General features: G+C 45.8%; 1 protein-coding gene across 1 annotated transcript; it reads right to left on the reverse strand.

The window, feature by feature from the left end:
- Positions 1 to 1593: 1593 nt before the first annotated feature.
- LOC141264903 (GATOR2 complex protein MIOS-A) lies at positions 1594 to 15057 on the reverse strand. The gene is made up of 11 exons (XM_073677308.1): positions 14923 to 15057; positions 10846 to 12168; positions 8248 to 8346; positions 7119 to 7376; positions 6195 to 6364; positions 5983 to 6048; positions 5593 to 5751; positions 3532 to 3684; positions 2874 to 3078; positions 2313 to 2442; positions 1594 to 2148 (listed from the first exon to the last, which is right to left on the reverse strand). The coding sequence occupies exons 2-11, from the start codon at positions 12146 to 12148 to the stop codon at positions 2052 to 2054; spliced, it is 2640 nt and encodes an 879-aa protein (XP_073533409.1). The 5' UTR covers positions 12149 to 12168; positions 14923 to 15057; the 3' UTR covers positions 1594 to 2051.
- Between the last annotated feature and the right edge of the window lie 826 nt (positions 15058 to 15883).

A 15883-nucleotide genomic window follows, 5' to 3' on the forward strand; every position in this document is an offset into this window, starting at 1 on the left:
CAAAAGCAGTCTGAAGTTTCCACAGGTCCCAAGAAATCATTCTTCCGTCCTTCTGCGATAACCCCAAAGACGATAATGAGGCTAGTTTCCACATCTTAGATGTTCTTTTCCAGGGTTCAAACAAAGGCTAGGCGGCATCTAAGAGGACCCTTGCTAGATGGGTTAAATCCACAATATCTCTGGCCTACTCTTCAGGCGGACACTCCATCTCTGAAAATTTGAAAGCCCACTCTATCAGAGCGAAATCCACCTCATGGGCGCAGAAAGGGCCAATGCTACTCTTGAGCAGATCTGTAGAGCAGCAACTTGGTCCTCACCATCCACATTTTTCAGACCCTATCGGTTGGATTTGGGTGCTTCTGATCTTTCCTTTAGGAGAAAGGTTCTTCAAGCGGTGGTCCCTCCCTACGGGGTCCTATGTCATCTCTCGTATGGTGCTGTCATGGGGATGGGAAAAATTATAATTACTTACCCGTAATTTGATTTTCCAGAATCCAGGACAGCACCCTTCTTATTCCCTTCCCTACAATGGTTTTGGGTTGTTTTCTAATATCGCAAATTGTAGTGGGTGAAGCAGAAAAAAAATAAATTCTAGTATAATATGTATATAATTATATCTATGCGTGTATTACTAATTAAATGGATGCTATGTAAACCACTGAAGCAGGAGGAGAGGCTCCGCCCTTTTAAATCTGTTGGTTTCCTGTCCTCGTGGGGGGGGGGGGGATCCTCTCTCTCTCCTACAGTGCTGTCGTGGGTTCTGGGAAATCAAATTACCGGTAAGTAATTATTTTTTGGCCACCAAGGTAAACACTATGTCTGGTGCCAAACCAACACAACTCATCACCCAAAGAACTCCATCCCCATGACGGCAGCATCATGGTGTGGGGATGTTTTTCGGCAGCAGGGACAATGGTCCGAGTCGAGGGGAAAATGGATGGTTGAACTGATGCAAACCCTCAAAACAAACAGTGAAATTCCAGGGCCAGAGTGTGAGGTAGCAAGACAAATAAGAGGTGTGAATACTTTTGCAAGCCACTAACTCAGGATCAGTAATGTATGTACACAGTGACAGTGACTGCACCAGCAGAATAGTGAGTGCAGCTCTGGAGTATAATACAGGATGTAACTCAGGATCAGTACAGGATCAGTAATGTAATGTATGTACACAGTGACTGCAGCAGCAGAATAGTGAGTGCAGCTCTGGAGTATAATACAGGATGTAACTCAGGATCAGTACAGGATCAGTAATGTAATGTATGTACACAGTGACTCCACGAGCAGAATAGTGAGTGCAGCTCTGGAGTATAATACAGGATGTAACTCAGGATCAGTAATGTAATGTATGTACACAGTGACTCCACCAGCAGAATAGTGAGTGCAGCTCTGGAGTATAATACAGGATGTAACTCAGGATCAGTACAGGATCAGTAACGTAATGCATGTACACAGTGACTGCACCAGCAGAATAGTGAGTGCAGCTCTGGAGTATAATACAGGATGTAATTCAGGAGCAGTACAAGATCAGTAATGTAATGTATGTACATAGTGACTCCACCAGCAGAATAATGATTGCAGCTCTGGAAAGAAATCTATACAGAAATAATGATCTTTATATGTAAACTATGAGACAATGTCTGATGAGGGACAATCGCTTTAGAAACACACAGTGGCAATGCAGTAAAGGAGGAAAACATAACCAGTCCAGCTGACGATTTCATATCAATAACTGGGGGCAGAACAGTCAGCTTCACCTGCTCCAGCGCTCAGGTCTATCGCTTTACATACAAGGATTGTGAATCATCCAGAAATCAAAAACTTTCCTTTAAATAGATCCCTTTCTGGAGAGGAGCGTTCAGTCCGTGTAACAAGCGCGGTTCTGCGGATCACCGTCTGTCCGTGTACAGATCCTTCGGGACTATGGCACTGTGTAACCCATCAGTCCTGTGAGCTGAGCATGGCTGCAGCTCACATACGTCATTCTGTCGGCCCGTCTCGTCTCTGACGCTTGGCCGGGTCTTGCACGATGGTGTCCTAGATGAGGATGGGAGTTACGGCTGTGCCGTCTCGGCAGGCACCAGGTTGCCTGTTGTATCCAGCTGCATGCACTTACAGGAGCAGGCGGACACCGGGCACTCTGTGTGATCTCTGCAAAACACGACAGGGACAAGGGCAATTATCGCAAAAAAAAATAAAAATAAAATGGCTGCAGCCATGTTATGTCCACGGCAGGACCCAGACATTGCAAACCCTCTATAAAGACCCTACACCATGAAAAGGCAATGATGGGAAGTGGTTAACCCATTCCTTACCTGAACCAGCTCATCATATGTCCGGCGTGACCACCGTGTCGACAGTTGTGACACCACGTGAACCAATTGTTGAACTGGGCCACCTTCTTCTCCTTGCTGAGGTCGACCTTCTCATCAGACTTCGATGCCCCTATGAAGAAACCGTTCAGACATTGCGAAAGGAAAATCACATCGACACTGCGCATCGTTAAGTTCAGCAGCTTTGCCGAGGCAGATTAAATCAGCCATCAGGTGCAGGAAAAGATGCGGGCTCAGTGTCAGAGCCCGCATGAAAGGCAGGGACACTACCTTTGACGTACTAGGGATGTGACATTAAGGGTTGTTACATAAGCATGCTATTCTTCAAGAAGTGTCCGGTAATCTAAGCAAACGGCAGTACACGATACAATTAGGAATCCCTCAGTTCTTGGATTTTTAATAAGTTGTAAATTGCAAAGTTTTTACAAAAAAAAACAAAAAAACTGTGTGCAATTTTACTGATTTAAGAAGATGGGAAAAATCCCTTGTGGCTTCATGTAGAAAAATCCAGAAAAGCTCTGTGGGTTAATCTGCGGAGATTACCTGGACAACTAGAGATGGGATTTCCCATGTTGATGAGGCAGAGAGCGCAGCGTGGCAGGGGCTTTCGGCAGCCGGGGCAGCTGGTGAACTTTGACTTTGTCGGTGACCCGCTGACTCCATACTGGCTGAATCCTCGGCCCTGGTGCGGTACGGACGAGCAGCTGTAAGAGATGGATTTCCCACAGAAATTACAGCTCACAAACACCTGCAAAAAAAAAATAAAATAAAAATTTACATTTTCCATTCTAAGGAAAAAAAAAAAAAAAATATCCAGTGTCACTAAAATCAACAAAAACCCAGGTATTTTTTTTTCTTTCAAAGTATTTTGTTAGTGAAGACTAATTATATAATACGACTTTCTACTATATCCTGATTATTTGCTGTAGTGTATAAATCACGTATATTAACCTGAAGTTAAAGTTGTATTCTCATCTCCAAGATCCTATCCTAATATGTAGTAGGTGTAATAATATTAACAAATACCGCCAACTAGAATAGTAGCATAGTTATTTAATATAGTTAATATTATTATACCCATTTGCAATCAGGCTTTATTCCTGGTGGATATAGCAGTCTGGAAGATGATTTGCTCACGTGATCGGGTCTGAATACCGCATGGATGTGATAACAAGATACAGCCAGCAGAGCAAGAACCGACCTGCGCCAGAGGCTTGGAGCTGGGGTCCAGTTTACTCCGGTGGATATCAAACTCCGCTCTTTTATGCCAAAACCTCCAAGCGTCCAGCAAGTTCCTATAATTTTCTATCCAGTACTGGACTCGCTCATCCTTCAGCACATCTGATGGGGATCCCTAAGGAACCATGACAAAAGCAACAAGTATGGTTAGAAAAGGAAAAAAGGAACATCCATATAACATCACTGCTGCAATCCAGTGCCATCTCATTACATGTATTCCCTGCTTGTTCAGGGTCTGCACAGCGCTCGCCTGCCTTTAGGGTGGTCTATCGGGCTCATTTTACAAAGACTGATGTCAAATGTACGGCATAAATGTCAGGTGGATAGAAGCAGGTCCAATCATTTCTACAGGAGCTCCAGAAATCGTCCTAGAGATGAATAAACAGACGCACATGCACGGCCGCCTCTTCATTCCAGTTTTTGAGATTGATGCAGGTATCGACATCTATCAGACATTTCTGATATAGCCCATCGATTCTCCATAAATGTCCGACATGGGATAACCCCATTAAATCAGAGAACACCAGGGATCTCACCCACTTGATACTACTTGCATCCTCCTGCATCATTCCACTGGAGGTCACAGAATAAGTCAAATATTTAAAAAAAAAATTAAGAAACATTTTTTTGGGTATTTTAGATAAAAAAAAAATAAAATTTAAGTGTAATAAAATGCTACAAAAAAGGTACAAATATTATTGAGCTGTAAAATTAGAGAGATTGCAAAAACAAGTTCCACCGACCAACAATGAAGTCTGTGGAGGTAAAAGTCCCGTGCAACTTGTAACTGTACGAAAACCCGACCGGTTCGGATTCTATGCGACGTTTGTGTCGCAATTGTATTAGGTCACGGGTGTTAAAATAAGTCGGCTGTTCAATGAGATCTTGCAAGTGACATGATCTTTATGACACGTAACATACTAAGGTTAGGGTTAAAGATAGACGGACGATCTTTAGATGCCACCATAGTCTATGGGGCTATTTTATGTCTGTGACAGCCATTTTTTTATGGGAGTCACAGACATGAGCCCATAGACAGTTTTTAGATGCCACATATTTCTAATATTTCTGTTATTTAATAGATATGATTATAAATATATATTTTTTTATAATATATCATATATGAAATAGAAATAAAATTGATATATTAAAAAAAAGTATATATTCTATATAAATAAGTTAGTGTCACGTACATACCTTTTTTTGCCACAGGTTGCATGATATGTTGCTCTTGCCCCAATAACACTTTGTGCGCGAACACTGTGAATCACATGCAAAATGTCTGCGATGTGACTTTTTATTGTAAGGCTAAGGCCCCTCAGTGACGTCTGAGAATTGCTCATGACGACACAAGTCACAAAACTAAAAACATTTATGCAACTTGAATACTTGCTACTAGAGATGAGAGGGTCGATTCGCAGGACTCCGGGTCCAGCGTCCAGGTCAGTGGTACATGGCGGATAGATGGGAGGCCCACGAGTCTCTTACCTTCCGGCGTCCTCGATGTTACATTTGATTTGTCAAGGATGGTACGACGTTATCCGAGTCCCGCCAGCCCTGGCTAATCAAAAGCTACCACGCCGCCGGAAGGTAAGAGATCCACAGTCCTCCTGTTCAGCCGCCAGGTACCACCGCTGACCTGGACACAAGTCCCATGAATCGATCCGCTCATCTCTGCTTGTTACCAATTTTTAGCTGTTATTTTGTGGGGGGGAAAAAAAAAAAACAGTCAAATTACAGAGAAGTTGCACGCAACTCGAAGTTTATGGCAATGTTACTCTTGAATTGAGCAAATTTGCCCAAACAGAAATCCGGGAGATACGTTCACAAAATATTTACATTGCACATTGCCATCTTAGGCGACAACGTGTCACCGTGTAGCTCCAGTCTGCTTTATCTATTGGGAATTGGTCCCAATATTCACATGTCCCGACACCGTGCTAATCCCAGATGTTGGACCGCTTTTCCAGATTTTAAAGAAAGTGTGTAGGAATAAGGGTAGGACTCCATAGTCCCGTCTTACCTGCAGCATGCAGTAACTCGCAGTCTGCACGTCACCCGTTCTATCCACGTAACTTTCAATCAGGTCCACCCCGTCCTTCGTCAGTCCGGTCAGGACGATGCCCTCAAGGTTTCCCACGTCCTTCATGTCCTGGGTCAGCTTGTCGATGTATTTAATTAACTGCAACAAATAAAAATTGCAACGCAAGATAAAAAATATCCTGCACCAAACAAAGCCTTCAACAACAAGATCAAACCCCTTTGGCACGACACAGAGCTTTCACTTATGTGATGGGTGGGGGAATGTTGTGTCGGATCATATCAGTAGAGGGTAAGCCCCTGTAATTCTGGTAGTATGGAGTAATGACTGGATCACACACGGTCAGCATTAGTGGCCACCTCGATGTCTCACCTGGGCATCATTTAGGAACAAGCAGGCGAAGGCCACCCGATCCCTCACCGCCATAGTGCAATCAAACTGCAATAATGGAGAACAAGTGTTAGTGCACACAACAGACATCAACAGAGCCCCCCATCTTAGCCTGAACCCCGCCAAGGCCCCGTATACGTCACACACGAATGCACGAAAATACAAAAGGATAAAAACATCATGAACCAACTTACCAGAACGGTGTCGTAGCAGCTGGGGTCGCTGGTGAGGAAGGCAAACATGACGGCAAGGTAAGGGTTACTCAGCTGATTTCGGAGGGAGCTGCACATCTCTCTCCAGAGGGAATTCTTTTCGTCTGTGTATCCGGAAAGCGCCATCGCTACCACATTCAGGTTCAGATCTCCTACAAGAAAAAATAAAAAATAAATGAAATCATTACTACGGCTGCAAGAAGAGAAAGGCCGGTGCAGATGGGAGGACCCGAAACAACGGCAGCGATGCGACTACAGGGTGTATGAATATCATCTACGGATCCCACATTAAAGGGGGTGTCCAGAGCTTATCCATACGATCAAGATCAGATCGGTGGGGGTCCGACATCGGCAAGTCCTGCTGCAGCCAATATGTCGCTCATCTCCTATTCACTTCATAGGGGACCTGGTAAAGCATCCTTACTGACAGGGCTCGGATTATGGACGGACTGCAAACTCTACATTTGGGTCTTTTGTGCTTCCTACCTTTATCATGGTTGTCAGTGTCTGTGTGCTCCCCTCTTATTCCCATCCTCTCACATTATCACTCCATACTTCACTGTCCTACCAGTTTCATTTTTTTATTTTTTTTTTTTTATTCCTCCTTCATTTTTGGGTTCTACTTGGTTTCCTGTGTGATCCCGGATCCTATATGGCCAGTCTTGAATTGACTTATATTTATATTGCTATGCTACAAGTGTCCAACGGTGAAGGGTCCGACCTGCTGACCACTAGAACGAGGGGCGCTTGTCACTTTGTGGGCTCGTGCCTGGCGGGGGTCAGAGCTCCAACCATCAGACATTGGTGACATGTCCCACCCCGAAAAAGAAAAATATTTATTATACACGGTAAAGGAAAAAAAAAAAAATGATACAAGGAATTAAATAGGATTAAAGCCCCCCTAACCTTTCCCGGTGGATGCCCCTTTATTCAGGATCTGGATGGCGCGACGGATATCCAGGTTGAACAATGCGATGGCCGCTGCTCTCTCCCATTCTCCTTCCTGTTCCAGTGAGGTCAGGAACGGTCCGATATCCGTGTTTGATCCCTTCTTTCTCCAGCCGCAAAGCTGCAGCGCCAAACTGCGCTCCTCGCTGACATAATGGACCACGTCCGTCTGACGGTCAGAACCGCTCCAGCTGCACCGGACGTTCTCCGTCGTTCCTATGATGGGATACGATGTGATTAGATCACTGTATATAAAGCGTTATCACTGTATACTGGCACGTTCTGCAACTTTACAACTTTATATTTTCATTTCTGCTAACTTGCAAGATCTGTGCTTGCTGTCTGTGACTAGGAGCGTTCTTGAAGATACCTGATAATTCCTAAAGCTAAATTAGCACCTGGTGCAAAATGCTGACCTGCCTAGAATGGAAATAATCAGGAAAAAGCTCCATAATTGGGTATTGTATGCTGGGAGATTTCAGCTCTGAAGCCTTTTGAAAAGGTTAAAGCAGCCAAGGTGTGTCTGAGGATTACACCAAAGTAGGTAATATAATCTTAACTCAATTTTTTTTAGCCCGATTTTTTTTTTTTTTTTGCTGATCTACAAAGTCATTCAGACACTGAGGAATTAAAGGGGTTGTCTGGCCACAAAAGTCAAAAAGATGGGGTAAAAGAACAAGAGAATCTGGATAGCACAGGTGTCTTTACTTCTTGTCTGCATGGATAAGTGAGAATGGCAATCACTACAGCAAGTGATTAGCGGCAGCGGTCACAGAAGGAAGCAGAGCCTGGCATGGACAGATTAGAAAAGCATGAATTATTTTATATAATTCTGCACTGTGTACAGACAACCCCTTTAACAATTATTCTTTAAGATTGACCAACAATGTACAATTGGTGGGGGGGGGGGGGGTCCGACCTCAGCAGAGCAAACGGGGAGTGGTGCCTTTCTTAAAGTACCACAGGTCCTGTAGACTTCACCCAAGCTGATCCTACATTGATGGCCGATCTCAACGGTAAATCCGCCAACCTTAAAGTGGAGATTTTTGCACAGAGCAGAATCGTTCTGACTTCATCGTCTTCTTACCCAGTGACGACTTCACGATCGCCTTGATCCCGGCATAAACCAGAGACCCCTTGTTGCTTGTAGCTTTCTGGTCTATGTCCTCAGCATACTGCTTCATAAGTACATATATATGTATAGGAAAACAGCACAAGATGGAGGAAACCTGGCCGGGGGGGGGGGGGGGAGCGAGGAAACCTGGCCGGGGGGGGGGGGGCGAGGAAACCTGGCCGGGGGGGGGGGGGCGAGGAAACCTGGCCGGGGGGGGGGGGGGAGCGAGGAAACCTGGCCGGGGGGGGGGGGCGTAGGAAACCTGGCCGGGGGGGGTAGCGAGGAAACCTGGCCGGGGGGGGGGGGGGGGGGGCGAGGAACCTGGCCGGGGGGGGGGGGGACCGAGGAAACCTGGCCGGGGGGGGGGGGGACCGAGGAAACCTGGCCGGGGGGGGGGGGGGGGAGCGAGGAAACCTGGCCGGGGGGGGGGGGGAGCGAGGAAACCTGGCTGGGGGGGGGGGGAGCGAGGAACCTGGCCGGGGGGGGGGAGCGAGGAAACCTGGCCGGGGGGGGGAGCGAGGAAACCTGGCCGGGGGGGGGGGAGCGAGGAAACCTGGCCGGGGGGGGGGGGAGCGAGGAAACCTGGCGGGGGGGGGGGGTAGCGGGGAAACCTGGCCGGGGGGGGGGGGAGCGAGGAAACCTGGCCGGGGGGGGGGGAGCGAGGAAACCTGGCTGGGGGGGGGAGCGAGGAAACCTGGCCGGGGGTGGGGAGCGAGGAAACCTGGCCGGGGGTGGGGAGCGAGGAAACCTGGCCGGGGGTGGGGAGCGAGGAAACCTGGCCGGGGGTGGGGAGCGAGGAAACCTGGCCGGGGGTGGGGAGCGAGGAAACCTGGCCGGGGGTGGGGAGCGAGGAAACCTGGCCGGGGGGGGGAGCGAGGAAACCTGGCCGGGGGGGGGAGCGAGGAAACCTGGCCGGGGGGGGGGGGGAGCGAGGAAACCTGGGGGGGGGGGGGGGGGGAGCGAGGAAACCTGGCGGGGGGGGGGGGGGGAGCGAGGAAACCTGGCTGGGGGGGGGGGGGGGGAGCGAGGGGGTAGCGAGGAAACCTGGCCGGGGAGGGGGGGGGGGGGAGCGAGGAAACCTGGCCGGGGAGGGGGGGGGGGGGGAGCGAGGAAACCTGGCCGGGGGGGGGGAGCGATTTGCAATCAGAGGTGGGAGTACAGGTGCACGCTGAAATTTGTGGTCCACAATCCTATCCTTATGATATGTCATCAATATCACACTGGTGGGGGTCCGACACCTGGCACCCCCACTGATCAGTTGTTACCAGATCCCGTAGAGGTGACACAATCTACTACCCGCAGCTCTGAACATCTTGCTGCCCCTGTTCCTGCAGTTCGGCTCCTATTGACTTCAATGGGAGCCGATATTGGCCACAGCTCTGTACACCGTGTACTCTCAGGACACCACGTGACCTGCTGACGGCCAATCGGAGGGAGCGCTGGTCCAGTCTGATAATGATGACCTATCCTAAGCATAGCTCAGCAGTATCTAATTCCTGGACAATCCCTTTAAAAAGGGGATATCTAGGACTTTCTGAAAAACAAACAAAAAAAAATAACATGTACCTAAGCACTAACAGGCAGGTAGTTGCTACTCACCTGCCAGTTGTGCCGGCACCGCTCTTCCCTGCTGACGTCATGTCGACAGATTCTTTTCCACGCCGCTGTCGACAGGGCAGGACTTCCAACGTCATTATGATTGACAGCTGGATTCACGCTGCCTATCTTGGGGAGCCAGCTGTCAATCAAAATGATGTTGGAAGTCCCACCCTGTCAACAGAGCAGGGCGGAAAAAGAAACCTCCGCTTTGTCGACGTGACGTCAGCAGAGGCAGCTGATTCCCCGGGAGGAGCGGTCTGTGACCACTGTGTGCCGGGGAAGAATGGAAGCGGGCACAACAGACAGGTAAGTAGCAGTTACCTGCCTGTTAGTGCTTGGGCACATTTTATGTTTTTCAGAAAGTCCCAGGTATCCCCTTTAAATACACTTCTTGAAAAGCTGGATGACAATCATCCATCTTTCCCCTGCTCCGGAATGGCAAAGTCAGTGAACTATACAGCAAGGGGAAAAACAAGAAGCAGTTAGGCTTTGTTCACACAGATGTTTCCCTCCACCCCCCTCTCAAAACCTCTTGGCAAACTCTTCCTATTCATTTCTATGGGAATGCACTTTGCTGTTCACATGAAGAGTTTGAGCTTTTTATTTCCCTTCTAAAGTCTGAATCTTTTTGCTCAATTTCTACTCCGAAAACGCGGCAAAAAACACAACTTTTGAGATTTGGAGAGTTTCCGCTCATTTTCTGCTCCAAAAACTCCATGTGCACACACCCTTAGAAGTTTTGATAAATGCTTGGTGGAAAAAAAATGCAAGTGCGTGTGACTTCTCTGAAGTAGATCCTGAAGGAACCATCTCCAAACTAGACCTCACTGACACGTCACTGACCTCACCGGCCCTTCTTGCCTCCTGGATTACCCCTTTAAAGTCACATGACAGTGGTCAGATTAGACATCACCCAACAGAACCCCCGAAACGGATCGGGCCCGGCCCCCACTTGCCAACTTTGAAGGATATAGTGCAAAGTGTACCAGAGAGATTTGAGCTGAGGGTCTTCATTCCCGGCCAGCAGATGGTTTCTCCAGACCTGCTCCGTGTCCAGGCCGTACCGTGATAAAGCCCTGAGCCTCATCTTGGTGGCAATGTCCCTCTCTAGAGAGCGGTCCTTCCCTTCCTCCGTACACTCGTAGAGCTGCCGGCTGCACGCCCACATCAGCGACGTGGTCGGACTCCAGGCCAGGGAAATGCGCTCGAACACTGTGAAGTCAGACATGGCCCTGTTGGGGGTCACCACCACCATCCGATTCTGGCTTGTGGGATGCCACGCGAAGGAGGCGATGTAGTTCTCACACGGCTGGACGCTCCTCTCGATGATAGTGGGCTCTGTTTCATCCCCGATGGGCGTAGGGGTGTGCTGCATATCATACAGTCTGATAATATTACTGTCCCGGGTTAGGGTTGCGAGTAACCCCGTCCTCGTCGGGCACCAGGCTACCTTGCTCAGTGGCTTTGGCTGCTCGGTAAGGGTCAGGACCGGCTTTTCAAATTTTCGAAGGTCCCAGATGGCCACCTGTCCTTCGAAAAAAGAGGCCACCCTGTCGTGGAAGTGCGGGTCCACGGTCACCCCTTGCACCGCTTTGGTGTTTACGAACATTTTCTGGTTGGTGTTTCGCAGGTCGAATATGGCGAGGTTACGATGCATCCCGGCCAGGAGCAACTTCTGGTCCCTGGGAAGCCAGGAGAGGGACAGACAGGCGTCGTTCTGGCCCAGCTCATACAGGGGCTTCGTCACCACCAAGCTCGTCTCGTTGTCACCGGTGGAAAGGCGAACCTTTTCCATGGGAACGGTGGCATCGGGGGTGTACTTGCTGCTGATGTCCCAAATCAGAACGGAGAAGTCGGCCCTGTGCTTGTCCAAGCCGGCCGCCAGCCAGTTACTGTCCAGGGGATTCCAGGCCAGCGTGTTGCACTGTCTGGCGTGTTTAGGGACAAACTCCTTACCTATCAGATCTCGGCATTTAGATTTGTGGTCCTGGCCCAGGCTGGTGAGGACCACCCTGCCATTAGCCTGGCCCACAGCCAAGAGGCACTCCGGGTCATATTTTGGATACCAAGCCACGCATTTCATATAGGGGGTATCGGAGTTTATAGCCAGGAGTGTGGCGGTGGTCTCCTCCGAGAGTCGTAACGATCCGGCCTTGAGCTCGGAATTGGCGTTAGCCCTGGACTCGATGTGATAGAGGATGAGCTCAGAGTCGCACACCACAAACCTGTCCACATGGTGAGGGGCCCACAGGATGTCCGGCTTAGAGCCGCTCATTATTTACAGCTTAGTGAACACTAAAAATAAAGAGAAAAATAAGTAAAAACATACAAAGTCTGCACAGAAACTGCTCCAGAGGAGAAATAAACTAATAACTAATAATACTGCCCCTTATGTACAAGAATATAACTACTATAATACTGCTCCTATGTACAAGAATATAACTACTATAATACTGCTCCCTATGTAGAAGAATATAACTACAATAATACTGCCGCTATGTACAAGAATATAACTACTATAATACTGCCCCTATGTACAAGAATATAACTACTATAATACTGCTCCTATGTACTAGAATATAACTACTATAATACTGTCCCCTATGTACAAGAATATAACTACTATAATACTGCCCCCTATGTACAAGAATATAACTACTATAATACTGCCCTCTATGCACAAGAATATAACTACTATAATACTGCCCCCTATGTACAAGAATATAACTACTATAATACTGCCCCCTATGTACAAGAATATAACTACTATAATACTGCCCCCTATGCACAAGAATATAACTACTATAATACTGCCCCCTATGTACAAGAATATAACTACTATAATACTGCCCTCTATGCACAAGAATATAACTACTATAATACTGCCCTCTATGCACAAGAATATAACTACTATAATACTGCCCCCTATGTACAAGAATATAACTACTATAATACTGCCCCTATGTACAAGAAGATAACTACTATAATACTGCCCCCTATGTACAAGAATATAACTACTATAATACTGCCCTTATGTACAAGAATATAAACTACTATAATACTGCCCTCTATGCACAAGAATATAACTACTATAATACTGCCCCCTATGTACAAGAAGATAACTACTATAATACTGCTCCCTATGTACAAGAATATAACTACTAAAATACTGCTCCCTATGTACAAGAATATAACTACTATAATACTGCCCCCTATGTACAAGAATATAACTACTATAATACTGCCCCCTATGTACAAGAATATAACTACTATAATACTGCCCCCTATGTACAAGAATATAACTACTATAATACTGCCCCCTATGTACAAGAATATAACTACTATAATACTGCCCTTATGTACAAGAATATAACTACTATAATACTGCCCTCTATGCACAAGAATATAACTACTATAATACTGCCCTCTATGCACAAGAATATAACTACTATAATACTGCCCCCTATGTACAAGAATATAACTACTATAATACTGCCCCTATGTACAAGAAGATAACTACTATAATACTGCCCCCTATGTACAAGAATATAACTACTATAATACTGCCCTTATGTACAAGAATATAAACTACTATAATACTGCCCTCTATGCACAAGAATATAACTACTATAATACTGCCCCCTATGTACAAGAATATAACTACTATAATACTGCCCCTATGTACAAGAAGATAACTACTATAATACTGCTCCCTATGTACAAGAATATAACTACTAAAATACTGCTCCCTATGTACAAGAATATAACTACTATAATACTGCCCCCTATGTACAAGAATATAACTACTATAATACTGCCCCCTATGTACAAGAATATAACTACTATAATACTGCCCTTATGTACAAGAATATAACTACTATAATACTGCCCCCTATGCACAAGAATATAACTACTATAATACTGCCCCCTATGTACAAGAATATAACTACTATAATACTGCCCTTATGTACAAGAATATAACTACTATAATACTGCCCTCTATGCACAAGAATATAACTACTATAATACTGCCCCCTATGTACAAGAATATAACTACTATAATACTGCCCCTATGTACAAGATGATAACTACTATAATACTGCCCCCTATGTACAAGAATATAACTACTATAATACTGCCCCCTATGTACAAGAATATAACTACTATAATACTGCCCTCTATGCACAAGAATATAACTACTATAATACTGCCCCCTATGTACAAGAATATAACTACTAATACTGCCCCTATGTACAAGATGATAACTACTATAATACTGCCCCCTATGTACAAGAATATAACTACTATAATACTGCCCTTATGTACAAGAATATAACTACTATAATACTGCCCCCTATGTACAAGAATATAACTACTATAATACTGCCCCTATGTACAAGAAGATAACTACTATAATACTGCTCCCTATGTACAAGAATATAACTACTATAATACTGCTACTATGTACAAGAATATAACTACTATAATATTGTCCCTATGTACAAGAATATAACTACTATAATACTGCCCCTATGTACAAGAATATAACTACTATAATACTGCCCTTATGTACATAGTGACTGCTCCAGCAGAATAGTGAGTGCAGCTCTTGAGTATAATACAGGATGTAACTCAGGATCAGTAATGTCATGTATGCAGACATAGACTCCACCAGCAGAATAGTGAGTGCAGCTCTGGAGTATAATGCCGGATCTATAATGTCTGTACACAGTATACACATGAACCGAGGGCCCCTTGGACACTTAGACGGTTATGTCTCCCAGGAGGAGGATACAAGGCTGTATAATTCTGCAGTGGTACATCTTCCCTGCAGCAGACCCTCCATAGCTCAGGGGTCGGTGTAGCCCCGGTTACAGATGACTGGCTGCATATAATGGCCATACATGACGACCCTGCAGATGTGACACAGCCATTATGGCAGCTACTCTGGAACTACAATTCCCAGCATGCACTGCAGCCCGTGTACGCTGGGGGTTCCGGCTTCCCGGGGTAACCAGCTGCCAATATAAAGCTTTGCCGCCGTGTTACCTTCCACAGGCTGCAGGTCAGTGCTCCGCAGCCACAGGAGCTGCAGTGTCAGCGTCGCCGGCTACACTGGAGAACGCCCAGCAACTGACCCACACACGGTGACGTATGACGCCATCACGTCACACACATTCGGACGTTATACAGGCGTGGCTATGCAAATTAGGAAATATAAAAACTGATAGTTTTCGCTTTTATTACAGTATAATCCATTCACCTTATATGGAAATAGCTGGTTACTATTATGCCGTATGGATTTATCCATTATTTACTAAGCATAGTCGCTTTTACCCATAGCAGCCAATCAAATTACAGCTTTCTTTCTGCATGGAGAGCTATTGCGTATAGCAACCTATCAGGTACCAGCTTTCATTTTCAATCCTAAAAGCTGCAATTGGATTGGTTGTCAGCTGCTCTAAGTGCAGGCTGTGAACTGTAATTTGGTTGCTATTGGCAACGTGATAAAAGCCTATTCCTCCTCCGGCACGCTGCCGCCATTTTTGTTTTTCACATTTTTTTTCCAGTTAGTACGATAATGGAGATAGGAAATTTATAGTTTTTATCTGTTTTACTTTGTATTAAAATCCTTTAAAATGTAATTTATGTCTACTTGCGCTGAGAGCGATGACTTTTTTCAGTTTTCCTTTTTTTTATAAGAGCTTATAATTTTTTGGAGTTGCAGTTTTTATTGGTATAACTTGGGGGTACATATTGCTTTTTATTCTCTTTTTCTTTTTTTATTTATTTGGGTTGTGGTGGGGGGTGAAGTGACTTGTATGAAAATATAAGAATCCAATTTTTGGGGTGATTCAATTTGCATGAATCCGTTAAAGTCACTTTTCTCTTTTTTTGTCTTAAGGTATTTGCTGATGTTTTTTGTGTGCGATATTCGTTAAAAATGGCCGACGCGGTCCAAGAATTTTGTGCAAAATTAAAAATTATCTTTATTTTTGTTTTTTACCTT

This window comes from Phyllobates terribilis, unplaced genomic scaffold (assembly GCF_046119375.1).
Source record: "Phyllobates terribilis strain yellow unplaced genomic scaffold, ASM4611937v1 Scaffold_4__5_contigs__length_816908805, whole genome shotgun sequence".
Classification (NCBI taxonomy): Eukaryota; Metazoa; Chordata; class Amphibia; order Anura; family Dendrobatidae; genus Phyllobates; species Phyllobates terribilis.